Source organism: Anguilla rostrata, chromosome 9 (assembly GCF_018555375.3).
Source record: "Anguilla rostrata isolate EN2019 chromosome 9, ASM1855537v3, whole genome shotgun sequence".
Taxonomy (NCBI): Eukaryota; Metazoa; Chordata; class Actinopteri; order Anguilliformes; family Anguillidae; genus Anguilla; species Anguilla rostrata.
Genome location: NC_057941.1, coordinates 48,573,521 through 48,589,584, shown reverse-complemented (window position 1 = coordinate 48,589,584; position 16,064 = coordinate 48,573,521). Strand labels below are relative to the sequence as shown.

Here is a 16,064-nt window from a genome sequence, read left to right as displayed (position 1 = left end):
CTTGTTTTTTATTTTGTATCACTGAAATAAAACTCATGCACTACCAGAGGTGAACAGTCCGATGCGAGTTTTATTTTCCCTTTTCCTTGCTGTGTAAGAGCGTATCATCTCTCAAGGAGTTTGCAAATTTGGGTTTGAATTGTGACGCCTTGGAGTCCTAGAGCACGGGCAGAACAACAGTAGCCTATGCTGTGCTCTAAACTGCACGGTTGGTAGGGTAGTCGCAATCGTCGCTAATTGGTTTTAATGAACACGCGTAAGGAACCAATAACTGATCATGGTGCTGTTTGTTTAGACCTCTGGTGTCCATTCTTATCTGAATAGGGCCGGTGTGGAAACAGGTTTTTGTTTTAGCCCAGGTCTTTATTGTTATCAACGTCTTGATTGACAACCATGATTAGTTAATTCGTTTAATCGGACGTCTCGGTGTTGGGCTAAAACAAAAACCTGCGCCCACACCGACCTTTTTCGGGTAAGATTGGACATCCCTGGTTTAGACTGGTGCAAGCCACCGGTGACGCACATAAAATAATGGCACAGCCTGTTTTTGCGAGTTCTGTTAATTTAATACAACTGTGAGAGTTACATAAAAATAGTATAATTTTGAGAATTGCGCAGAATGACCACAAGTCAAACGTATTATAATTCAAGCGTGTGCCAAAAGACCAACGAGACAGAAAACTACGAGTCCCAGAGTCACAAGAGGCAACTTATTTCCGGTCCTGCGCGGTTTCTGGAACGGATTGGAACCCGGAGTCAGGATTCAACAAATGTGTGGTCGTTTGAAAAGCAGGTAATATCGGTATTTTCAACTTGTGGTGCTCTTGCATGAAATAGTTTAGTCATTTTGCTAAGGATGTGGTGGTAATCTACTTGACACCTAAGCGAACTCAGAACGAAAAATGTCTTGGCAGTTTTTGACATTCGTATGCACTGGCTCCAGATGCGATTTTCGTCTCCATTCCATCCGCCATGCCGATTGTTCTTTGTTACATTTGCATTACTAAAAGAGACCGAGTGGGCTGAGATCGGAGTTAAAACCCGGCTAGAGTTTGGAATCCGACAAAATCCTGGATCTCGTCTCGACCGGATCCTGTTTATTGTATACACATCATGCTGTTTGGTTATGTTTGGGTAGTGGCCCGTGTCTCCGGCTCAGTGAATTAGCAATGCCGATACTGGGCTACTTGCTACGCTGTGCAGTTGCTCGTTTTTCGTACTGCGCGTAACATGGTAGTAATCTGCAGAAGTTAGACAAAGCATCTTTTTCTATCGTCACCTTTAGCTACGTAAGGCGGAGGCCTTTGGAACTTCAGAAGTGCTTCTCATTCCACGCCTCGAAAGTAAAGCTGACTCGGTTTAAAAATAGAATAAAACAAACACTGAAAAACTATAACGTAATATAAACTAGTTGTAATATAAAGTGGCAAACTGGAGAAAACAAAATAAACTACCTGCAGTAATGTTACACATGCCTTTTATAATTTAAGAACTGACCATAAGAAATGTAATTATCATTATACCAATAAAAAAAAAAAACACACCAATAACATGAAGCCTAAAACATAATAAAACCGCGCAAATAACCCCCCCCCCCCAGTACCAGCTGGGGGGGTTGGGCAGACAAACACATTTTTGCTATTAAAACGATTTGCTATATTTGATAATTGGCAATATATATTTTTAAACTGTGTTTCACTTTCAGATTGTCAAAATGACCGAGGAGACACCAGAGGAGTTTATCTGTGAGTATAAGGACACGTTTATTTTCATTTTTAATTCTTTTTCATGGGAAGTTATCTTTTTATATATATTTTTTTTTTTACGTTGTGACGCTGATGGAACCGTCTGTAGACATGTACAGGATATTGAATTATTTATAGATGTGAGGTCAAAAATCTTAACAGGAACTGAATCTCCCCCCTTCCCCCCACCCTCTCTCCATCTCTCTCTCTCTCTCTCTCTCCCTCCCCCCTCTCTCTCTCTCTCTCTCTCTCTCCCTCCCTCCCTCTCCCTCTCCCCCTCTCTCTCTCTTTCTCCCTCCCTCCCTCTCTCTCTCTCTTTCTCCCCCCCCCCCCACCCCCGTGCGTGTGTCAGGGTGCGATGACTGTGGGCAGTACCACGACGCGGAGTGTCCGGAGCTCGGCCCTGTGGTGACGGTCAGGGACTCGTTTGTGCTGAGTCGAGCTCGGTGAGTGTGCAGAACCCCCACGCACCGCGAACAGCTGCGCTCCTTAGCTCCAGAGCCGTCACGTCTGAGAGGACAGTCCACATGTGCCGTCACATGCCCGCAAGAAGGGGAGGGGCTTAATTGGGGCAAATCGGTTCGCCGGCTCTTGCGGGTCTTGCTCATATTTGTCCTGTTTTATGTTGGAAGTTCGGCTTTGACACATTTAGCTGAAATCGAGGAATATTCCCGATGGGAATACTACAGGGGGCTCTGGAGAGCCAGTGATTTTTGCCTTTCATTTACGCAGGAACCTGCCGTTCCTCTTCCTCCCCCACCTCACCCCTCAGCGCCCACCCCCCACCCCTCACCATACGCCTTGTGTCTAAGAGCTTTCTGGTTCTGCTCCGTGTCCCCCTTGCCCATCTCTAATTAAAAAGGACACCTGGCACCATTACAGCCTCATTTCACAATGAATGCAGGCTGGGTGTGTGTCAATTTTAATGGTCCAATTTTAATTTCCAGCAGGACGTATAAAAATAAAATAGTGGGTAACGGACTGTTCCCGTTTTTAAGACCGGTGCAAGCAGATACGTGTTCCGTAAGTGAAGCAAAACCAATACCCCATGTACTTATCATATGTCAATTGGCTACATTTCATCCCTAACTACTAGCCCTGGCCAGGGTCCAATGTGAATCTGTGTCTGGTTGGAACAGCCCATCGTTTGAATTATAATACCACAGGTGTGGAACATGTTGACAGTAGATGCCAGTTGATTGGACGAGAGGGGCTGTGGCTGATCTGATTGGACGAGAGGGGTTGTAACTGATCTGATTGGCCGAAGGGGTTGTGACCGAGCCGATTGGACGAGAGCGGTTGTGGCTAACGCATTGTCCTCCGTCCGCGCTCCAGGTCCTCTCTCCCGGACAGCCTGGAGATCCGGCCGGCCGGGGGGGGAGAAGAGGGAGTGTTCGCCCTCCGGCGTCTGATCAAGCGGACGCGGTTCGGGCCCTTCGAGGCGAAACGCGTGGCCCGGCTGGACCAGGAAGTGCTGTTTCCTCTGAAGGTGCGGTCGTGTGGGGTTCACCCGGGCCCTGTAATTATACAGGTGTAATTGCAGGGCCTTCTGTCCCGTCCGCTGTGAAGGTGCACATTAGTCCTCAGGCTTTCCGGAGATGTGCATCTGTTCTCTGTCATAAAAAATGCATGACCAAAAAAACCAAGGTACCCCATTTTTTGAAAATATAAAAAAGCAAGTATTTAAAGGTGGTACCAGTATTTAACACTTTCCAAAACAGGGGCCTTTTTTGTTTTACTTTTTTTGAGTCCTGGTGCACCATTTTTGTGAAGTTCTTCTTTTTTTTTAACATTTTAAAAAGCAAAAGGAAGCATTTTTAAATTTCCTCTCACATTAGAGTATCTTTGAGCTGATTGGTCGTTGTGCGTGTCGCATGCAGATTTTCCATAAGGACGGGACCGTGGTCTGCTTCGACGCGGCGAACGAGGACGACTGCAACTGGATGATCCTGGTGCGTCCCGCCACGGAGCACCAGCACCAGAACCTGACGGCCCACCAGCAGGATGACGAGGTCTACTTCAACACGTCGCAGGTGCCAGCCACGCCCCGATTCTGCCCAGCTGGGCCTCCTGATTGGCCCTTTCAGAAATGGAATACATGCTGAAATAAACTGTCAAAAGCAATATTAGATACTGTCACAGTTCGCAATGTTGAAGTGTAATTAAAGAAGTCAGTTGTTATAAAATATAATTTCCATTATAAGTCCACAACTTTATATTATGTTGCAGTATATTGTATTTCCTTAAGGGAACTGACGCTGTTTGTTTTCCACGTGTCACCTCACTACCCCATTTCTTAGGAGACGCTGTCATCAAAGGAAAATCCTTTAATTTAAATTTACACGCACTGTCAGTTTATACAGCTTGACACATTTTCCAGGCATGACTCATTTTGTATGCCGTTGCTCAAGGTGGCGGCAACAGCACTCAAGGTGCAACAGCTGGGATTGAAACCTGCTGCCACCTTATGGCGCCTGACCTCGATTCCTGCGTTTGCGTTCACATTTATCCGTTTAGTAGATGGTCTTATCCAGAGTCACATACAGAGCTTGCATTTTTCCTTAACCACAACCACTTTATACAGCTGTACATTTATACTGAAGCAGCCCAGGTTGAGGACCCAATGGCAATGTCTCGCCTGGGAATTGAACCCGCAGCCTCTGAGATACAGGCCCAGTTCCCTAATCCCTGCACTACCCTGCCGAACGCTCTGTCTGGTGTCTCTGTGCAGGACGTTCTGCCCGGGACGGAGCTGAGGGTGTGGTACGGCGCCTTCTACGCCCGCAAGATGGAGAAGGCGGTGCTGAAGCTCCCGGCTCCTCCCCCTCCAGCAGGTAGCCGCCGCCGCTGCCGGGGGCGGAATGCGTTGCTAGGCACCTGCACCGCAGTTCTGTTGGGAGGGCGGGGATTTAGTTTCTTTTTTGGCCACCAGAATTTCAGTGTCTTTTGATGTGGTGGGACTTTGCGTTTTTGTCACCTTAATTACAGTGTCTTTTAATGTGTTGTTACCCCCCCAGAGCGCACTGTTTCTGAGCTTGCTGCTGGTGCGTGAGAAGTAAAAGAGTAAAATGCGCCTCTGTTTTTATCTCCCAGTGGTGGAAGTGGCCCCTCCCACTCAGACCGCGATGGACGGGACCGCGGGGAAAGCCGGTGCCTCGGAACCGTCGCTGGCGGGAGAGGGTGACGCGGGTGAGAGGAGGGGGGATTAGTCCCGGGCGACGGGCATGACGGAGGAGGAGGGGCAGATTCTGCCCAGGGGCCTGACTCATTGTGGTCTCGTGTCACTTTTAAAAACACTCAAGCATTGCGTTTCTCTAGCATTTTGTTTCCTGAGGTTGTCACTGCAGATGACCTACCTGGTGTAAGGCCACAGATATGTGATTAGAATGTTCTTAACTGAACATTCTAACGCTGATGTCATAATCACAACTGGTGATTGATAGCCATAGATTTCTAGAACACTGACTTAGAATGTCAAAAAAAACATTCCAAAAACCCTACACTTCAAAGAGTTAGGGAAAACTATTGTCTGTGAGCTGAGGTGTAAAATAAGTAAAGTAAAATGCTGCTCTTCCATCAGGTGCCCAAGGGCTGGATTGTACCCAGTGGGTGTGTAAAGTGTGCCCAGCTGTGTTTGTGGAGCCACAACTCCTGACAGGTGAGTCTCCTAGCAACAGAGCAGCTCCTCCCCCAATATGACAATCATGTCAGTCAGTACTGTCAGGAATTGTGTTTTAAGGAGTCTGTCTGTCTGTCTGTCTGATTGCTGGAAATGGTTTGTTCCATCTTCCTCACGGCCCGCCTCTTCCTCTTCCTCAGACCACCTGTTGAGTCACCTGCAGGAGGTGAAGACCGTGGCCTCGCCCGCCGTCGACCTGACCGTCCACCAGGAGGCGGAGTCGGCGTTCCCCGGCAACGCTCTCAGCGCTGAGGTCACGACAGGGCTGCCGGTACCCAAGAAAAAGGGCGTGAGAGGGCGAAAGGGCAAAGGTCACAAACTCACCCCCAGGCCCCCAGCGCCACCTGCAGGCGACACCAGCAAAGGTTAGCGACATGGACGCCCGTCATGGCGTAACATACATATATGCCAATTGTGTTATTTTCACGCAAGTAAAAATACATGTGGGTCATTTCTTTGCCTTGTCCTAGCCCATCGAATAAAGGCTTTTTATCCATTTTTACACCTTGAGACAGAGTGCATTGGCCTTTTTCCTTGGTACCACACAATTTTCACTTCACTTAGATTTTTGTTAATTCCTTTTATGAACTTTAAACGGTACAGTAAGATCTCCCCCAGCTAACAGAAAATGTTCTCACAATGTTACTGGAATGTTTTGTCAGTGTTACAACATTGCCACAAAATGGTAGCAACCTTAGGAGGATGTTTTGCGTTAGCCGGGCCTCGTCACATTTGGGTGTGTTTCCCGCTGTCTCCACCAGAGGGTGTGCCTGAGGTGCCCATGGAGCAGGTCCTCAGTACCATGCCTCCGGACGTGGGCCTGTCGCTCCTGGACACCTCTGACATCATGATCGGCTCGGACGGCGTTCCGGTGAAGCTGCAGAGGATGTCCCGCGCCCTGATGCCGTCCTCCAAGTAAGGCCCGGGCTTGTAGTCATAAAGCATCTGAGAGCAGGAAGAGTGCTGCTGATCTTAGATTGGTTTGCCCTCTTGGCTCATAATGGAGAGGGTTATTATATTAGCAGGGGTATCTGATCCTAGATGGCCATTCATCCTCCATGATGCTTTATGAATACAGGTTTTGATCTGTTAGCTCATAATGAAGATAGGTTAGGATATTACCAGGGGAAATCTGATCCAAAATCTCCTCTAGATCCTCTTACTCTGTTATATTTTATGGTCTAGGCTCAAGTTTTCCATTTCAGCTCATAATGGAGATGTTTTTGGATATTGACGTTTGATCTGATCCTAAGTCAGCACTCTGAAATGCTTTATGAATACAGGCAGTGATTTATATCCCTACTGCAGGTTCAGTTTAAAACACAAACAAGTATACCAGCATTAGGAGCTTCACTGTGTCTTTTTAAACCGGTATTGTCGGTTTGGCAACATTTATTGTGATCGATTGTGTGTTTTCAAGTCTTCGAGACGAATACAATGCTTTTAAAATGGACAGTTAAGGCTTTGAATTTGAAACTGAATTTGCCCTTCAAGACGGTGGGGGCAGAGAACTTGAACACGCCCCCCCCCCCCCCTGTAACTCCGCCCTCTCTTTAACCCCCGCCCTCTGGTTCGCCCTCAAATGCAGGACTGGGATCAGGAGGAGGTTCCTGAGGCAGGGAGAGCACAAGCGGGTGTACCAGTGTAGCCTCTGCAACAAGGTCTTCCAGAACAGCAGCAACCTCAACCGCCACGTTCGTTCCCACGGTAACCCTTCCACAGCCTCCATTAAAACAAACAAAAGAAGAAGAAAAAAAACACATCATCAATCTGTAATCACTTATAGCTGAAAATCAGCCACTTCCTGTATTTATTTAGTCATCTTGCCGCCACATCGTCGGAGGACCAAAGAGTACTGCTCGTGTTTGTTGTTCTGGGTTGTTTGTGTAAGCCCCCAAGTTTCAACAAGCTGACCAAAATACCACCACGGGCATGCAAACCCATCCAGCCCCCCAGAAACAAAAAACGCAACTATCTGAGTGCAGGCTAAATTAAACTCCTCTACTAACTTTATGTAATAGAACGGGTATAACATGTTTACTTAAATAAAAGATTGTGAAACAGATTGAAAATGGGGAGTAAAGCAGCAACTAAGATGATCAATTGTACGCTATTGTGCTATTTTAATTTTGTTTATGTACGTTTTAGTGGGAGGAGATTATTTATATCACCAGCCCAGACAGACATTGTTCTGTTTCTGTCTCTTTGACTGATGTGAAAGTGACAGGACTGCACTGCCTGCGCTCTCTCTCTCTCTCAGGCGATAAGCTGTTCAAATGTGACGAATGTGACAAGATGTTCAGCAGGAAGGAGAGCCTGAAGCAGCACATCTCCTACAAGCACAGTAAGAACGAGGTGAGGAAGAACCAGACGCCGTGTTGTTTTGTTACCGCACCCTGTTTAGCTATTTTACAAACCAAGGACAACTGGCCAGCGAAGCTGCTTCTTGAGATTGTGTAGCAAAAACTTTTATGTAATTTTTTGCCATATTTCAGTTCCAAACAGAAATAGAAAGCTTGCATCATCCTGTACATACTCTGTCTGTTTCACAACTTGGTAACTAATAAAGTTTATTCAAAATACCATGTAACTAAAACATGTCTGGTTCAATGTGGAGTATTACTGAAAAATTTACATTTCCTGAAAAGTAGTCTTTTTGGAGATACAAAAATACAGTGCTTTTCTTAAGCATAAAGCATACACAGAGTACTGCACATACTGAGCTGAAATGCCCAAATGTATCCATGGCGATGTCAGCCGTGTCCCTCAGTCACTACCACCTTGTATGAGTGTCTCTTTTTTTCCCGCTCTTTTCTCAGCCTGACCTGGAGTACAGGTACAAGTGCCTCACGTGCGAGAAGTCGTTCAGGGTCGAAAACGCTTTGAAGTTCCATAACTGCAGGACAGGTTGGAGATTCCGCTCTGTTTCCCTACATTTCCTTTCATTTTTTAAATGAATTTGGATTTCCTGTTACGGGAGCTTGTTAAAAAAAGTTGTTAAGGAGTTTTTTTCCTTTCCTAAAGAGTATTTTTTCACGACGCGATCTTTCTCGTCGCCCAATCCTCCAGACGACAAGACCTTCCAGTGCGAGATCTGCTCCCGGTTCTTCTCCACCAACAGCAACCTGTCCAAGCACAAGAAGAAGCACGGCGAGAAGCTGTATGCCTGCGAGATCTGCAACAAGATGTTCTACCGCAAGGACGTCATGCAGGACCACCAGCGGCGCCACATCGTGGGTGAGTCCGGCGGGACGGGCTGGCGAGGTGACCGAGGTGCATGCTGGGAAAAGGATGAAACGATGCCCACTCCCCTCCTCCCACCTGCAGGCCCGAGACACGTGAAGAGGGAGGAGCTGGAGGCCAACGGGGAAGAAGGAAGCAAGTACAGGAAGGAGCCGTCGGCCTGTCCCATATGTGGAAAAGTGAGTCTGCAAGCACTGGAGATGGGGGCTCTCCGTTAGCATCAAATGCTAACGTTCTTTTTCTGTTGTTGTATTGATACTGCAAGTTGTTATTTGATTCTAACTTCTATTATGGCTATTTCTGGCCCTAGTGGTGCTTGCTTTCCATACTAAACGCACTTGGAAGGCACTCGTCTCCAGGTCTGGGGTCTGACACCCTTGCTCTAGACCAAGGAACTGCATCAGAACTGGAAGAGCTGCTCCATACCTCACAGATTAGGACTAGCTGATCCAGTTGTAATGCAGATCCATGGCCTAGGGCAGCGCTGCAGTTGACCCTGCGCTGTGACATCACGGTGACCTCACAGTGGCCTCTCTCTCGGCCACGGCCAGGTGTTCTCCTGCAGGAGCAACATGAACAAGCACCTGCTGACCCACGGCGATAAGAAGTACACCTGCGAGATCTGCGGGCGCAAGTTCTTCCGCGTGGACGTGCTGAGGGACCACATCCACGTGCACTTCAAGGTACCCGGCGCCCGCCCCGGACGATGATGATGATGGTGATGATGGCTTGCGACTAAAGCCTGCTTTTGTGACGATGTGCAGGATTGCACAGCATTGTCATGTTCGTAAAGTTATACGGTGGACTTCAGGAGCACTTGATCAAACCACATTTGATGTTTGTTTGTGACAGATTTGCAACGAACAGAAAGCCAATTTTCTAGCATTTATACATCTGTGTTTATGGGACACACAATGCAAATCTGTAACATTTACAGTCATGTAGGGGTTAAAGCCATTTTAGACTTCAAAAACAAGTTTTACAAGAGAGTTTAAAGATCGGGCTTTAAAAGTGATTCAGCATGTAATGACTGCGATTAGTAAAGACTGAAAAACAGCTTCCTCAACCTTTGAAACCTCTGGAAATGTTCATTGACTAAAAGTGTTTGAAAAGTCTTTTATGGAAGTAGTAGGTATTTTCCTTTCAGAAGATGTATTTGCCTACTTCAAATACAAATAATTTTCCAGCATATGGTTTTAATTGACTGTTGATTTATTTATTAGTTCATTTGTTTAAGACAGGAGCAGCTAAACTTGATACAATGCTGAAGAATTGCCTAATGCACTGTGTACAAGTTTGTGATCAGTTATACCTTACAGTACTTAAATATGTGTATAATATCATCTGGAAAATGGTAAATGGACTGCATTTATATGGCACTTTTATCCAAAGCGCTTTACAATTGGTGCCTCTCATTCGCCAGAGCAGGTAGGGGTTAGGGGTTAGGTGTCTTGCTCAAGGACACTTCGACATGCCCAGGGCGGGGTTTGAACCGGCAACCCTCCGACTGCCAGACAATCGGTCTTACCTCCTGAGCTATGTCGCCCCTTTCATCTCCAATCCATATAATAATACTAAGATACTGCTGCATCAGACCAGCTTCTTTAGTTGAGCGGTGAGGCTGTTGAAAGGGGCTTTTTTTGCGCTTACCCGTCCGTCGCCTCCAGGACATCGCCCTGATGGACGAGCAGGAGCGAGAGGACTTCATCCGCAAGATCGGCATCGCCGTGGGCGACAGCGACTGCGACTCGGACGAGGACGAGGCCGAGGACGACCCCGAGAACCACAAGTACAGCTGCAAGAAGTGCCAGGTGGGTTTCCCAGGGTGCCGCGGGGCACAGGCACGGACCCGGGTAGACCTTACTTCCTTCACGGTCACGCGTCACCAAGTGATGACTACCCTGTGGTCGCTATGGTGACTGTCATTGTGCTCCCCTGATGGGAGGTGTCAGGGTTTCTGGTTGTCCCATACCTGCACGGACGGACGGAGTGTAGCACAGTGGGTAAGGAACTGGGCTTGTAACCAAAAGGTCGCAGGTTCGATTCCCGGGTAAGGACACTGCCGTTGTACCCTTGAGCAAGGTACTTAACCTGCATTGCTTCAGTATATATCCAGCTGTATAAATGGATACAATGTAAATGCTATGTAAAACTTGTGTAAGTCGCTCTGGATAAGAGCGTCTGCTAAATGCCTGTAATGTAATGTAATGTAATGCATCAGCTACACACCTGAAGTGCTTTTAACTCTTCAGACGCCAGTAAAATGTAAAAGCTCTCCCCCGAACATTCCTGAGAACTTTCAGCCAAACATCTTATGATCCCAAAATGTGCAATTATGTTATAGAATAACCTTAATCTGAATATTGTTGAAACTAGATTCTTCTGCAGGAATATGATCACTGTCCAAATGATTGAAGTATTTCCGATTTCCTCACCTCTGACCCTTGACCTCTGACCCTGGAACCTCTCTCCCCCCCCAGGTGACCTTTGCCAAGGGGAGGGAGTACCTGAAGCACATCCTGGAGCTGCACAAGGAGAGGGGCTACGGCTGCGCCATCTGCAACCGCCGCTTCGCGCTCAAGGCCACCTACAACGCGCACCTGGTCATCCACCGCGAGCAGCTGCCCGACCCCGCCGTGCAGAGGTGAGGCGCTGCGTCGCGGGGGCGCTACGCGCGCGTTTAAGGGGCGCTCTTATTCAGACCGGCTTCCTGTGCCAGAGAGCGTGGGGGAATTCAGGGCCAATCGTCAGCTGATCAGTTTTAACGATCTCATAAAACGTGTGTTCTGGTCACTGGAGTACGATCGTGAATATGTGATTAGAATGTTTCTAATGCTGACATTCTAATGCTGATGTAACAATCACTACTGGCAATTCAAAGCACTGCAGTTCTAGAACACTGACTTACAATTTTGAAAAAAACATTCCAAAGGTGCATATCAGTTCTGGAATCCATTTCCAGGCTTCTATTTTTTGCAACTCTGTGTTAATTTTTTTTTTCCCTGTTTAATTGTAAGAAGAGATTCATTACAACAGCGTGCCTGTGTTTCCCTTAAAGGTACATCCATCCCTGTGAAATGTGCGGTCGCATTTTCAACAGCATTGGCAACCTGGAGAGACACAAGATCATCCACACGGGTGAGGCCTGCCACAGTACTGCAGTTCTCAGTACGAGTGCTGATCTCCGGTCAGATTGTCTGTTTAGCTCACGGTGGATAGAGTTAGGATATGGACAGCAGAGACCTGATCCTAGATCAGTACTCCTACCTTGAGATGCTTTATGAACGTGAGGGCCCTGGGCTTGTCTGTGAGGGATATTTACAGCTTGTTCCACTGGTCCCTCTCCCCCGCTCTCTCTGTCCAGGTGTGAAGAGTCACAGCTGCGATCAGTGCGGGAAGTCCTTCGCCAGGAAGGACATGCTCAAAGAGCACCTGAGGGTCCACGACAACATCCGGGACTTCCTGTGCGCCGAGTGCGGGAAAGGTAACCTGAATGCTGCCACTCACGCCCCTCACGGCGCCTCCCTACGCCGTGACACCGGCGTTTGGCAGGGGGGGGCACTCCCATCTTTCTGAGGCGTGCGTAGTTTTGCGGAAGGTTTTGACGAGGCCGCTGTGTCCGCCCTGTCCCGCTGCAGGCATGAAGACCAAGCACGCCCTCAGGCACCACATGAAGCTCCACAAGGGCATCAAGGAGTACGAGTGCAAGCAGTGCAACCGCAAGTTCGCCCAGAAAGTCAACATGCTGAAGCACTACAAGCGCCACACCGGTGAGCAGCCGTTTCCCAGAATTCCAGAGGCCAGCTCCCAGCATTCCAATAGCCAGGTCCCAGTATTCCAATGGCCTTCTCCCAGCATTCCAATAGTCTTCTCCCAGCATTCCAATAGCCAGGTCCCAGCATTTCAAATCCCGCTCTGAATACTCCAAAGGCTAGCTCCCAGCATTCCAATAGCCTTCTCCCAGTATTCCAATAGCCGTCTCCCAGCATTCCAAAGACTAGCTCCCAGCTAACAGATTAGGACTAGCAGTTTCAGAAAATATTACCTGAGGCCTTATTAGTAATATGTGTGTCCAGTGTGTGAGTTTGCCTTCTTTCCACAGGCATAAAGGACTTCATGTGTGAGCTCTGCGGCAAGACTTTCAGCGAGAGGAACACCATGGAGACGCACAAGTTGATCCACACAGGCACGTGCATGTTCACAGATGTCATCGTGGCTGGCTTTCGCTCTAGTTGGAGAGCTCTGATTGGCTGAGTAGCCGAGGCTGATGATGCGCTTCCTCTCCCCCCCCGCAGTGGGGAAGACGTGGTCGTGCGTGGTGTGCGATAAGAAGTACGTGACGGAGTACATGCTGCAGAAGCACGTCCAGCTGACCCACGAGAAGGTGGAGGCGCAGAGCTGCCACCTGTGCGGCACCAAGGTCTCCACCCGAGCCTCCATGAACCGCCACATGCGCCGCAAGCACCCGGAGGTGAGCACACAGGACTGATCTCAGATCAGTTAGAGTTAAACCACTTGCACACTGAACTGATCTCACCTGCGCACAGGGCTGATCTGAGAACAGTAAGAGTTTAGCCCACAAATCACTGTACCTGACATACTACACAGGACTGAAATTTTTATGTGTTGCGCGTTCTATAAGCACTTGGTATGTATATTGCGCGGCGCCATTTTCAAAGAGGCTATTTCACAGTGGACGTTTGCGAAAGCGAAATGGTCACGATTACCGAGAATGAGCTTTACTTCCCCACACGGAATCCCTTTCTCTGGTGCGCAACGACAGCTAAAGTTTGAGCCGCGCTAACATTCCAGCCCCCGCCCCCGCCCCCGCCCCTCTGTGTTTGGCTTTTGTCCGAAGGTCGTCACGGTGAGAATCGACGACTTCGACGAGCTGCAGGAGGCCACGACCATCGACGCGTCCACCATCAGCATCGAGCAGGTGGGTAGGGTCGCGCTCTGCGTCGCTCTCTTCTGCCCCCCGGTGGCGGAGCGGATTCGTGATGGTGACGGTGTGTTTGCCTGTCCCCGCCCGCAGCCATCGCTGTCTTTGGAGAAGGAGGCGCTCTCCGGGGAGAAGCCCCCCCGGACGCCGCGGCCCCCCAAGAAGAAGGCGGCCAAGCCGGTGGAGGAGGTGGACCTGACGGAGGCGGACGACTACGGGCCCTTCTCGGGCAAGGCGCCGGACTTCGGCGGGGCGGTGGGGGACGAGACCAGCTCGGCGGTGCAGAGCATTCAGCAGGTGGGGCCCGTCTGTCTCGCCGCCTGGGACGCTGCGGGGTCCCCCCCCTCCGTACGGGGTTCCCAGACGTCCTGGAAAACATGGAATTGTTTAAATGTAGTTTTCCTGTCATGGAAAAGTAATGGAAAATGACAAAATTGCCTAAATGTCTTGGAAGTAGGTGTCCTGGAAAATATTTTGAGTGTAACGTTATAGGCCAATACCTTCGTGATCGCAGTCTTCCCCAGAACCACCCCCCTATGCCCCCAGTCATTAATGATCACAATTAATCCTCTCATTCATTCATTCATTCATTCATTCATTCGTTCATTTAAAGTAATGGTAAAATAATATTCTGTGAGGATTCAACCAGTGAATTTGATGTTAATCCATCTCCTGAGCTGAAATGGTCCAGCGAGGCGTTTTTGTTAAGGAGGAACGTTCCTCTCTGTGTCGTCCCCGGTGACAGGTGGTGGTGCTGGCCGACCACGGGGTGGCGACCTCCTCCGCCTCGTCGCCCTCCAGCTCGGTGGGCCTGACCAACATCACCGTGACGCCCATCACGGCTCAGGCCGCCCAGTTCACCAGCCTGCAGCCCGTGGCGGTGGGTCACCTGACCCCCGGGGACCGCCCGCTCACGCTGGACAGCTCCATCCTGACGGTCACCTTCGACGCCGTCAGCGGCGCCGCCGTGCTCCACAACCGGGCCGCCGAGCTGCCGACGGACGGCCCGGGAGGGGGCGCCGCCGTCCCGCAGTCCGTGGCGCACTTCATCAACCTCACCACCTTCGTCAACCCCATCGCGCACCCCCTGGAGCAGCCCGCCCTGGCCTGGCGACCCGTCACCCCAACGGAGGGGAGCCCCCCCGCCCCCCCCGGGGGCGACCCCGCCCAGCCGGAGCCCCAGGACCCCCAGACGCAGCCCCCCCAGCCCCAGCAGGCTCCACAGCAGCTGGAGCAAGCCCAGGCCCAGGCTCCGCCCATCCAGTCGCAACCCGCCCAGGCCACGCCCACAGCCCAGCCTCCCCAGCAACCCGCCGCGCAGCAGATGTACGGCTACTAACCGCCGCTAGCGGTCACGGTTATCGTGGAAAGCACCGTCCCCCAAGTGCATTGTGGGAAATGCGAAACATTGCTGCGGTCTGTGAAAAATGTGTCTGTAAAACTGGAAACCGCTGTCTGGTCAAAGCCATTGCAGAAAAGCGGTGCGTTCGCATTGGCTGTTTCAAATCATGGGAAAAGCTCACGCATCCTGTATCCTGGAATGAAAGGCGGGGGTCAACGGGTACTGTAGCAGGAAGTTGCGTGAACCGTTTGAATCCAGAGCTGCTCGAAGACAAGGGGCTTGCCAATGTTCCGAGTAATTCTCATAAAATACAAAACAGGTGAAGTTTCGGTCACTTAATTTACATTAGTTTGCATCTGGTATGTGTGACTTTTTAAATAGTACTTCAGAACCGGTACTTTGGGCTTATAGTGTTTACAGTAGAAGCTACGAAGTTCATTTCTAGGCTGGTAGAACTACACACTCAGTACTTCCGTAGGATTTTATATTTTGAGACAAATCAAAGCGAAAGATGTTACATATTTCAATGCCTTAATTGTGGCTTCTGAGTTAAAGTCTGCATGCACTACGAATATGACGAACTCTTGAATTGTCTTTTGTAACAGGTGACTAAATACACAGGATGATTAAATGAATTGCATTTGTTCGGGAATGAGCATCATCAAAGCTTTAACTGAATGAATTATACTGTTGGCTGCCATTTAGTGCACAATTGATTTATTTCACGTTGACTGCGGGAAAGCAGCGTACCTGTGGGAGATGAAATCAAAACATGTAAATTTTACTGTCGAATGACAGAGGTTCTTGAAGCTGTATCTAACTTGAAAAATATTTAGTTATGTTTTGTGATGCACATCATCTAAACTTAAGATGTAGAATGAGGCAGATAAAGTTACAAATATATTTACTTGAGAATGTTTTTTTAAAATGGTTTTTTCTTTTATTATTTTGATGAAATGCCCATCATGTTGGACTGATTTAAGTTTCTGTCTGAAATTGTAGTGTCAAACAGTGGAAAAGGACACAAGAAAATAAATGAGAATATTATTGAGCAAATGATTTTGATGCATCTGTAATTATGGATCTATAATTGCCTGTTCTCATATTTTTTGT

General features: G+C 48.8%; 1 protein-coding gene across 3 annotated transcripts; it reads left to right on the top strand.

Moving 5' to 3' along the window:
- The first annotated feature begins 313 nt into the window (after positions 1 to 313).
- On the top strand, positions 314 to 16,007 carry prdm15 (PR domain containing 15). 3 transcript variants are annotated; one of them, XM_064352584.1, is made up of 26 exons: positions 315 to 793; positions 1,706 to 1,745; positions 2,098 to 2,191; positions 3,081 to 3,234; positions 3,626 to 3,778; positions 4,477 to 4,579; positions 4,839 to 4,934; positions 5,326 to 5,403; positions 5,565 to 5,789; positions 6,186 to 6,339; positions 7,013 to 7,131; positions 7,685 to 7,779; positions 8,244 to 8,331; positions 8,494 to 8,661; positions 8,752 to 8,846; positions 9,219 to 9,350; positions 10,335 to 10,478; positions 11,148 to 11,311; positions 11,726 to 11,805; positions 12,032 to 12,151; positions 12,306 to 12,437; positions 12,770 to 12,853; positions 12,963 to 13,138; positions 13,526 to 13,606; positions 13,703 to 13,906; positions 14,355 to 16,007. In XM_064352584.1, exons 1-26 carry the CDS (start codon positions 620 to 622, stop codon positions 14,946 to 14,948), a joined length of 3,747 nt encoding a protein of 1,248 aa, XP_064208654.1. In that variant the 5' UTR covers positions 315 to 619; the 3' UTR covers positions 14,949 to 16,007. The 3 variants fall into 3 exon arrangements, with proteins under 3 accessions (XP_064208653.1, XP_064208654.1, XP_064208656.1); XM_064352583.1 differs by having other exon boundaries at positions 314 to 793; positions 8,494 to 8,846; XM_064352586.1 differs by lacking the exon at positions 315 to 793 and adding an exon at positions 837 to 1,343 and having other exon boundaries at positions 8,494 to 8,846.
- Positions 16,008 to 16,064: the final 57 nt, after the last annotated feature.